This window comes from Fukomys damarensis, unplaced genomic scaffold, assembly GCF_012274545.1.
Source record: "Fukomys damarensis isolate Sample0158 unplaced genomic scaffold, DMR_v1.0_HiC HiC_scaffold_21, whole genome shotgun sequence".
In the NCBI taxonomy this organism is placed as follows: domain Eukaryota; kingdom Metazoa; phylum Chordata; class Mammalia; order Rodentia; family Bathyergidae; genus Fukomys; species Fukomys damarensis.
This window is the reverse complement of record NW_022900933.1, coordinates 31,954,361-31,965,496: the sequence shown is the minus strand read 5'-3', so window position 1 is coordinate 31,965,496 and position 11,136 is coordinate 31,954,361. Positions and strand designations below refer to the sequence as shown.

At 46.7% G+C, this 11,136-nt stretch overlaps 1 protein-coding gene across 3 annotated transcripts in view; it reads right to left on the bottom strand.

Annotated features, from left to right (window-relative positions):
• Slc24a4 (solute carrier family 24 member 4) overlaps nucleotides 1–11,136 on the bottom strand; it is a 142,182-nt gene that overhangs the window by 20,464 nt on the left and 110,582 nt on the right. For all 3 annotated transcript variants that reach the window (XM_010609225.2, XM_010609223.2, XM_010609226.3), the window contains one exon: nucleotides 10,754–10,958. In XM_010609225.2, the coding sequence (XP_010607527.1) occupies nucleotides 10,754–10,958 (205 nt within the window). The remainder of the gene's footprint in view (nucleotides 1–10,753; nucleotides 10,959–11,136) is intronic.

Genomic DNA, 11,136 nt, shown 5'->3' with positions numbered 1-11,136 from the left:
TATGTATATATATATTTTTAAGAGTTAAGTGGTAACATTTAGGCTGTTATATTTAAGCTATGCAATTTTCATATTGTTTTATGAAGTAGGAGGGTCAATTTCACTTTAAAAATATGCCTATCCAGTTTCTCTAGTACCATTTGTTGAAAGAATTATACTTTCCTCCATTGAATTGTCTTGGTAGCTTAGTAAAAAAAAGCAGTCAACCTTAAATGCATGTGTTTCAAAACTCTAAATTCTATTCCATTAATCCATGTGTTTATGCTAGTGCCAGTTTTTGTTTGTTTGCTGTTGTTGTCTGTTTTTTTGCTGTTGTTTTTTGTTTTTTTGAGACAGGGTCTCCCTGTGTAGTTCGTGCTGGCCTTGAATGCTGGCTGGCTTTCAACTTGCTATAATCCTCCTGTCTCAGCCTCTCAAGTGCTGGGATTACAGGTGTGCACTGCAACATCCAGCTTTCTGACAGCTTTGATTATTGTTTGCTTTGTGCTAAGCTCTGAAGTCAGGAAAGGGGAGTCCTCCAACTTGGCTCTTTTGTGGGTTTGCTTTATCCATCCTGGGTCCCTTGCATTTCCATGTGATCGCCTGAGAAGAGCCAACTTAAATTTTGACAGGATTGCACAAATGTATAGATCAATTTGGAGACTATGTCCAATCCATGAACACTGGTTATCTTTTTTCTTATTTATGCCTTTAATTTCTTTCAATAATGTTTTATAGTTTTAAGTGTGCAAGTCTTATATTACTTTTATTAAACTTGTCCTAAGTATTTTACTCTTTTTGATGCAATGGTAAGTAGAATTTTCTTAATTTCATTTTCAGATTAATTGGTAATGAACAGAAATAAAAGTGAATTTTGTATATTTATTTTTGTCATGTATCCTGAAAGCTTACTAATTCTAATAGGGATGTATGTGTGTGTGTGTGTGTGTGTTTCTTAGGATTTTCTACACATTTAAGATCATATAATCAATGAATAGAGAGGTTTTACATCTTCTTTGTCAATGCCTTTAATTTTTCCTGCCCATTTTCCTTGGCTGGAGCCTCTAGTACACGGCTGAACAGAAATGGTGACACTATTGTCTTGGTTCTGACCTAAGGGAAAGCTTTCAGTCTCTCATCATTAATTATAATGCTAGTCATAGGTTTTTCATTGATGCCCTTCATCAGGTTGAGGAAATTTGCTTCTAGTCCAAGTTTATTGATTTAAAAATTTTTTTAATCAGAAAGGAAAGCCCATCAGAATCACAGCAGACTTTTCAACACTAACCCTTAGGTTAAGGAGAGCCTGGAATGAGACATTTCAAGTACTAAAAGAAAACAACCTCCAACCTAGACTGATGTATCCTGCAAAACTTTCTTTCAAAATGGAGGGGGAAATAAGATATTTCCATGAAAAAGAACACCTGAGAAACTTCATGAATAACAAATCAGCACTACAAGGAATTCTAAACAATATCCTAGAAAAAGACAATGAAGGTAACAACACAGTGAGGCCCAAAAGAGCAAATCAAATACGCAAGGCAAGAAACTAAAAGGAGAAGGCGAAAAAAAATGACAATAATAAGTTAGTACATATCAGTTATAACCATCAATATCAATGGCCTCAACTCACCAATCAAGAGAAATAGACTGGCAGAATGGATTAAGAAGCAAAATCCAATAATATGTTGTATACAAGACACACCTAGTGCAAAAAGAAGCCCATAGACTGAAAGTGAGAGGACAGAAAACTTCTTCATGCAACAGGAGCCCAGAAAAAAAGCAGGGGTAGCAATCTTATTCACAGATAAAGTAAATTTCAAACCTAATCTGATTGAAAGAGACAAAGAAGGCCACTACATCCTTGTGAAGGGGACAATTCAAGAGGAATAGATAACAAATAATTTTCAATCTATTGAGTATGTTAGAAAGCACATATGCTCCTTTCCTCTTTTGTTTTTTTTTCTTTTTTCTTTTTCTTTCCCTGGTGCTGGGGATGAAACTCAGCACATTGCTCTGGCTAGGCAGGTGCAGCACTACTGAGCTAAATCTCAGGCTTTACATTTCATATTTTTAAAATTTATCAACACATTAATCTTTGTCTTTATATGTTGGTATACCAAATCATTGAGTTATTTTGGTTCTCATTGTCTTTGCTTTTTTATTTGAGAATTTATGAAATCTGTATATATGAGTGGTATGAAAAGTATTAAGGTCCATCCATCATTCTCCTCTCTCATCTCTGCCTTTTGCAAACTTCCTTTTCTGTCACTACAGCTTGTTTGGTTGGAAATTTGTTAAGAAAAAATTTTGTTATGCTATCAATACATCTTTGTACCTATTTTCTACTGATAATGAATATTAATTTTAAGTAAATATCACAACTATACTTAAATAAATGGATAATAAATCATTAATATCATTCAGTATCTGGTACATATTACAAATTCTCCAACTGCCTCAAAGATATTTGTTTTTTCTCAAATCACACAAATCACAAACGTTCCACACATCACTGCACTGTTTTATTATACCAAAGTATATATTGTATTGTAGAAAATATGCATTGTGTATATGTGTGTGGGGTATGTTTTTACACATATGTGTGCACTATTAAATGAGAAACATGGTTATGAATGTGGTAGGATTTTGCACATCTGGCATATCGATAGTTTCTCTGCCAACCTTATGATTTCTCTAAATTACATGCTTCATTTAATTCATAGTCATTTGTTTGGGAAGAATATTACATATGTATTGGTGTTAAATTCTATCATTATGCTTATAAAAATATAATAAAATAAGTACAAGATATAATAAAATAGAAACAGAAAAATCTGATCTTAAAAATGTGAACTCTTTTAGTTGTTTTTGGATTTCAAATATAAGTATATTTCTTTTCTGTGGGAAGTTTTGTTAGAAAATGTAAGTGATACAATCAACAAGCATATGATATTTATCAAATTAATAAAACCAAGTGGTTTATAAATCATAAAATTTTGAGGACAGTTTCTCAACTATAATATGTAACTTTGTTTTATTTGTAAATACATTATTTCAAAAATATTAAACGAAAAGAAAAGGAGAAAGAACATATAATGTTTGAGGATCATATCAAACTACTGCATTTGGATTGTGTTGTATAAATTTCTGTTTATTTTATATCCTTTTTTGCTGTCATATATATGTATATTTGAAATTTTTATTTAGTATCTTCATTTCTTGTCATGTATGTTTGCAATCTTTAATAAAAAAATAAATAACATTTTTTTAATCAGAAAAGAGTGTTGTATTTTGTCAAATGCTTTTCCTATGTCTACTGAGATGACTTCATGGTTTTGTTCTTTATTCCATAAACAGGATGTATTATATCGATTGATCTTCATATGCTGACCCAAACCTGAATTCCTGGAATAAACCCCACTTGGTAAGCTCAATTTTATAAAGGGGAAAAATGAGGCCCATGAAAGCTAATGAACTTCCCAAACCTGACAGCAAGCTAGGGGCAGGGCCACAAGCACACCCTGCTTCCCCAGCCAGTGGGTGCTGGGCTGGCTTTTTCGAGGAGGGAGGAAGGTGCAGGTGGAATGGACCACAGTCAAAGTTGGATTAGTAAGTGTGAGCTTGCCATTGTCCAACATTTGTGCTGTGGCTCACATGACAGAGGCTGTTTTTGCAAATACTCTTTGCTTTTCATATCTGTTTTTTTGGGGTGGGGGGACATTAAAGATTGGGAGAAGGGCCCAATAGGAGGTAGACAATGTCTGCAGTTCAACCAAGCTGGCACCCTGAGGACTGGGGGAGAAGGGAAGCCAGCCAGACCTGCTGTGACAAAGCAGTGGGCATCAGTGAGGTCAGAGCTGGCCCTGATGAGGGTCCACACATAGCAGGCTATCGGGGTTGGGAAGAAAGGGACACTGAAGACCTAGGAAACTTCCCTCACAGCTAAGTACAGAGGCCTTCTGGAAGAAGGCAGCCTCGGCCTGGTCTTCCCATCCTACACCGCGGCAGGACCTCAAGGCTATGGCAGGGAGTGTGGTCCTGGACTGTCATTCTTAACTATGTGTCACTGAGGGGACCCTTAGCTTGCTGTGCCTCCCCATCTGTGAGACAGCAGTAACTGTCCCGCCCCCTCCATGAAGAGCTGGGCAGTTGAGAAAAGCTAAATGCTCAGAGCACACTGTCTGGCCTCCGAGGCCCAGCCTTGAATTTGGATGACAGGGATGAATTAACCAGGAACACCGAGGATCCCAGCGCTTGCGGACCCGCACCCTGCCAGCACTCTCTGGGGTTCACTCCTTTAGCAAGCTTGGGTGGGCCTTCCAGATCTGATGTTTGCCTGCCCCTCTGACCTGGCAGCTGGCCTCCTCCTCCCCTTCCTTCCTGCGGCCCCTCCCAGGCCAGCATGGATATTCCAGCCCAGGACGTATCCTGTTGGCCAAAGTCAACAGAGGAACTTATCAGAGGGCAACACTTTGGGGTCTGGCTGACCTACTCACTGATGTGAGGCTTCGTAAGCTCTGTCCTCCTCATCCTGGAAAGGGGGCCCCGGCACCCCAGCAGGGCTGTCTGCAGACCGGAAGCACTGACAGAGGATGCTCAGCCGGTGCTGCAGATGGAACAGGGTATACAGAAGGCTGCTTCTGTGCAGCTTCAGGCACCCTGTCCTTCTGCAGCAGCACTAAGAGCTGCCGGCTGGGTCCCTACTCGGAACTCGGGTCTGGTCTCAGTGATCTGCCTGGAGGTTTTACTGCTCTTCCTCAACTCCTCTCCAACTCCATGGAAGCAGACAGGCTGGGCTGGCCCCCAGCAACCCCACAGCAACCTCCTTCGGGGCCTGCAGAGGCTGTGAAGCAAAATTTCCCAGATTTGAATGTTTGGATTCAAAGCAGTTTCTTTCATTTGAAAAGCAGAACTCAGGTGAAGCAGGGCTGCCTTTCTGTGGTTTGGGCCACACTACTATCCTTGAGCAGGGCTGTGAGGATGTTGAGTTTGTTCCTGCAGTCAACGCACACTGAAACTTATTTTTAAGTCCTCCGTTTAGTCTAAAGGAGCTATGTAGTTTCTGTCATCGCCTTTCAAGTGGCCGCAGATCCTGGATGGGCCCAGTGGGTGCCGCCCTGGCCTGGCTGGAGGGACCCCATGATGGCCCGGGTCTGTCTGCTTGGGAAAGCCTTTGGGCAGGCCACTGCCCTTTTCCCAGTTTCAGTTTTCCACTCTGGAATATAAAGAGGCTTAACTAAAAAATCCCCAAGATCCCTTTTAACTCCAGTATTCAGAACTGCTCACCACAGAGAACTTGACAAGATCTTGCTTTCATTAAGATAAAACATTCTGAGCCTCCCTCTACACAATGCCCTATTAGCTCTTTCAAAAGCCAAAAAAGTAGAAACCACCCAAATTTCCAATCCACCGCTAAATGGGTCAAATGCAGCATATTTACCTATTGGGATGGTACTGGGCTATTTTAAAGTATCAATACCTGTTGCAACACAGATAATCCCTGAAAACATCATGCTAGATGGAGGAAGCCAGCTGCAAAAGGACACATATGGCATGCCTTCATTTCTATGAAATATTCAGAGTAGACAAATCCAAACAGACAGGAAGTAGATTAGTAGTAGCCCGGGCCTGGGGAAGGGGCAGAGAAGGTAAAGGGAGGAACTGCTAATGGCTAGGGGATTTTTGAAGGGAATAAAAATGTCCTAGAATCGATTATGGTGATGGCTGCACAACATTGTGAATACACGAAAAGCCACCGAACTGTAGACTTTACAGCGTCTCTTTTTCACAGTCCTGGGGATGGAGCCCAGGGCCTCTTCCATACTCAGCAAGCCCCGTACCACTGAGTCACACTCTGGCACAGAGTGGTATGAACAACCCTCGGAGTGAATTACATTACAATAAAGCTGTCCTCTCAAGAAGTAAAACACCCAGCCAGAGTTCGTTCATATGTGCACTGACACCTCAGCAACAGGAAGAGTAACCAACAAGGGTACATCTTTGATGTGATGACCTCGGCTCATGGACCAGTCCATGAAACGTGCAATCTTGCAGCCAGCTGCCACAACTGAGGCATTTCAACCAAGGCCATTTCCACCCTCAGGGCCAGACAGAGCCAAGGATGGAACCGCAAGTGTCAGTTGAGCCATGGCCCACACAGCCTCTCTATGGGTTTCCCAGTTGAGAGGAAAGAAAGGTATGAGGAGGAGCTGTGCAAGGTCCCGTTTCTGGGTTTAGAGGTCTCCCTCTTCCCAACCAGCAGGACTCTCAGAAACCATCTCAGGCTGAGGAAGATGGGAGTGAATGGGGAGAAGGGCATCTCCTGACTGCCAGTTCGGGGTTTTATTATAATACAGAGAGAAGGGCAAGTGGTTCCATCCCAGCCCCAAGACCCCCAACCTGACTCAACACATCACAGTGGACTCAGCACAAAGCTATCTGGATACGAGCTGGAGGACACTGGCTTCCTGGACAGAAGCAACCAATTTCCTCACAGCTCCGATGGTTGGAGAACCAAAAGAATTCATTATGATGTCATCCCCTGTGCAAGTCTGAGCTCAGAACACCAGTGCGCAAGTCTAAGCACACTCTTTCCTTTATGACATGGGCTAACCTGGCTGTGGATCTGGAATGCCACTGGAACCTACCTCCCCAGGGCCATCACAAGCACTCATGTGTAACATGTGCAAATCACCCTGCCTGGCCCAGAGTAAGCTCTCATTTAGTTTCACCTCCTGCTATCATCCCAAGAGCTCCCAGAGCTGGACTTCAACTTCTCCGATGAAACCAGCCAAACTGCATCACAGGGGAGGGTACATCTCAAAAGCCTCTTGCCTGCTGTGTAATAGCCCTGGGGCCTATGGTTTAAGACTCTGCTCTCTGCTGGACCAGTCCTTGATGGCAGCCACAGTCCAGGAAGCACAGGGTGAAATGTGGCTTCCCATGTGATGGCTGTGTGACTCTGGATGTCCCTTTGCCTCTCTGAACCTCAGTTTCTCTCACTGTAAAGTGAGGATGACAGCACTACGCCTTCACAAGGTAGCTGTGAGGATTCTGTGGAACTGCAAAGCCTACAGAGCCAGCACAAGAGCTAGCATGGCTGTTCAGGCAGAAACTGCTTTCCAGTTAGTCACTGGATGACCATAGGCAAGACGTCTACCAGCTCTGTGCTTCCTTCCTCTTTGTAAAATGGAGATAATTGTCATCCCACCTCATGTCATTTTGAGGCTCAAGTGACAAAACACATGTGAAACTCTTCAAACAGAGCACAACACCTAGAAGTCCTCAAAGACCCAAACTGTGACCCTGTTACCCTAGTGTGTATGTTGAAGCCCTAACCCTTAATGTGACTGTGTTTGGAGAGGGGCTTTTCAGAGGTATTTAAGTTTCAGTGGGGTCATAAGAGGGGATCTGAATCATTATACGGAGAGAAGAAAGAGAGATCTCACTGGCTCTGTCTCCAGGTGTGTAGACGGAGGAAAAACCAGCCAGGGAGAGGCTCTCAGCAGAACCCAACCGAGCAGGCACCTGATCTCAGACTCCCAGACTCCAGAACTACGAGAAAATCCATTCTGTTGCTAAAGCACCAGCCCAGGCTATTCTGTAATGACAGACTCAGAGCTCCGTAAGAATAGTCTGTTTTGCCCTGTGTCTGGGACATGGCAGGCCCCCAGTGGATATGGCTGCTGTAACAATAGGGGACAGGAAGGTCAGCATCCTGGTGAGCCCAGTGTGATTCCTTTCCCCAAGGAGCAGGAGAGAAAGATCATATTGGGAGGTCAGGGAGGGGCCTCTGTGTACTCACAAGACATCCCAGACCATAAGCCAGCCACAAACAACAGCTTGTGCCAGGGGCTTTCCCACGCTGAGCCTTAGGCAGAGCTGGGGCTGCAGCCCATAACTTCCATGGGAGACAAAGCTCCTCCTTTTCCCTGGGAAGCCTGATTCCCAACCCCTGGAATCCCAAGTGGGAAGAGCAGCCCAGCATCAGACTAGGTGGCTCCCAGCCGGGGAGCTGCTGGATGCTGACCATGACCTAACATGCTCCCTTCAGGTTCTGGAAGCCAGGAACAGAGTCTGATACCTGGATTTTTACTGACCGAGAGACACTGGCAAAGTGCCTGGCACAGAACAGATGCTCAGCACTTGCTAATTTCCTCTCCTTGGCCCCTGGAATGATGACAGGCCCAGAGGTCCCCAGAGACTCTGGCACCTGTGACCTTACTAGAACCCTGCTGGTGGTCCAGGCCAAAGAAACTGGGTACTGCGGAAGCCACAAGGCCAAGGCGCACCTGGGACCAAATGAACATTTACTGTGTGCCCTCCATATGTCGGGGGAAGGACCTTGATCAGCTTATCAGGTTGACCACTGTCAGCGACCTCAGAAGCTATGTGCCAACACCCCCATTTCATGGATGGGGAAGGGGGGTTTGGGGAGGTAAAGCTGCTGGTCTAGAGGCATGGTATTGGGGTGTGTGTGTGGCAGAACTGAGATTCTGATCCAGAACTTCTGGACCCCAGAGCCAGTGCCTTCTTCTGGCAACACAGAAGAGCTGACATGGGTCTGGCCCAGCCCCACTTCTTGACTCCTTAATGCTCACTGGGCTTCCAGTTGCCCCTGGGATGGTTTCTCCCGTGGCCTTAGTCCCTGGTGCTTCTTCCCTGGTGCTATGATCCCACCTAGGGGCCCAGAACACCATCACACCTAAGGAGCATGCTCAGAGCCACCCTGCCATCATGAATCCAAAACCAGAGATGAGCTGAAAAGGCACTTGGGGAAAGGCCCTGCTGGGTACAGGGACTTTCTCTGGCCATGAAGTCTCACTGGCTTGCTCTAACTTCCTGTAAACCTCTGCCTAGGCTGCTTCAATTTCCCCCAGCTGCTGTACACCCAGAAACAGCAGCTGCCCAACTCTGTTACCACCCGCTGCTCTCCCTACAGGACTGGAGGGGAGGAAGTGTCTTGTGGTTTCCAAGGGCAACCCAAGAAACACATCTGCAGGACAAAAGGAGCTGTCCCTGGGACACAGGAACCCTGGCCTATTCCTGAGGACAGGAAGGAAGCTCGCTGCACTGGGCTTGGACAGGATGGACATGATGGGGCCCAGGGGCTTGAGCCTGGGGTAGAAGATGGGCCAACCACAGCAGGAAGGGCAGGCAGCCTCACTGGAGGATGAGCAGAGAGCCTGGGAGCAGGAAGACCGGGGCCACGAGATCCCCACACCTGCAAGATAGCTGCACTCTAAGCCCCCCATCCTGGAGGGGAGGTGAACTGCCCAGAGATGCCACAGCTTATCTCTGAGGAGGACCAGATCCCAGAGCAAAAATATGGCGAGGGTGGCTGGCCTGGGGTCTCCTCACCCACTCCTGCCACAGTCCAGGGTGGAAGGAAATTGAGAGGCATCCTTCTACCTGGTGGTCTCACTTTACAGAGCAGGAATGGACCCCTTCCCTGATTTTCCTGTAGACGCCTGGCCATGGCAGCATGGGACCAGGGCGACAGTGGAGGGTGGTAGCTGTGGTCCCATTGGGTCCCATGTCTGGGCAATGGGGATGCAGAGCTGAAGATGCAGATTTTCACATGGCAGCTGGGCCTCTTCACCCACAGGCCAGCTGGGCTGTTCCTGAGACCCCGCCTGCAGCCTCCTTGCTGTGGGCATGCTTCAGCCTTCCCTGCACTGGTCTCCATGCCCTGAGAAACTGAAACTACTTTGGTGACCTCAGGTATGTTTCGAGTCCCTTTATCAGCCTATGTAGACACAGGAGAGGAACTGGGCTGGTATCAGAAACCCACAGTGACTACCTGGGGTGTCCCGGCTCAATGTCCCCACTGCTGACTCTCCTGGAGGACCTGCTGACCAACCAGGACCCTGCCCTCTGGCACTATTCCCTCACCTATGTGTCCAAACAGCTCACTCAACACAGGGATGACTCCCTCCTCCTGCGTCTCTGACATCCCCGGGGAAGCCAGTGACCCCAAGGATAGCAGCTGTGCCCCAGAGCCTGGCAGGCCCATGCTGTCCATGTAGTCAGGAGCATCCCCCAAGGCTGGATGAGAGGTGCAGCCTCCATGCCTCCAGGCCCCCAAATCAGGTACTCAGTGAGGCTGATGCTAAACATAGGGTTCTTTTCAGAAAAAAAAATCACATTTGGGATTTGAAAATTCTGGAATTCTGCTGCCTCTCAGTATGGTGAACACCAGGAAAAAAATCTCTAAGTCAATGCGGGGACCCAGGATCTGAAGATCTCATTTCCTGTCTAGGACTTTGAAGGACCTCACGGGTCCTGGGATCTTCTATGTGAACTCCTCAGTTTATTCATTCCACAGGTATCTACTAAGCGGGGACAGTGGTGTTTTGTGGTCAGACAAAACAGATAAAGACACCCGCCTCTGTGCAGCCGGCATTTTAGTTGGGGGAGACACGCAAGATAAGGAAAATATTAAGTGTTTTAAATAAAGTGATCTGGGAAGGCCACAATGATAGACATTTAAGAAGAGTCATAAGGATGAGGGAACAAGCCACAGGAGTGATGAGGGAATGTGCACTCAGGGCAAGGACCATGCAAAGGGCCTGAGGCAGGAGAGCAGCTGGCGTCTGGGAGTGGCAGCAAGGAGCCTGGTGTGGCGGGGGCAGAGGACAAAAGAGCGAGCAGAAAAGATGAAGTCCACGAGGAGCCAGCAGCCAGATGACACTGGGCCCACAGGGTCAACTCTAGAGAGCGGAGAGGGTGCTGATACCTGGCTCCACGGCCCGGCAGCCCCCAAACTTACCTGGCACGGAGAAGGGGGACAGGAAGACGGTCTCCGCTGTCTCCGGCTCCGGGGGTGGCGGCTGGGGCGGCGGCTGCTGCTCCTGATCCTGCTGAGGGTCCTCGGGGTTCTCCCCGGGGACGTCTCCGTTCTGCACGTTCTCAGGTCTCCCGTTCTGAAGTGGCTTGCTGCTCACACTGTTGGCCGAGTTGATCAGCCTCTGCCGCTGCGTGGACAGGAGCAAGACAGACACAGAGGCCACTGACACAGGGTCACACAGTCACTCACCTCTCATTCACAGTCACGAGCCTCTCATTCTTACAGGTTCCTGGAACAATCCCCTCGGGTTACTTCCTATCCTTGTCAACACTTGATATTGTCCGGCCTTTTAATTTTAGCCACTT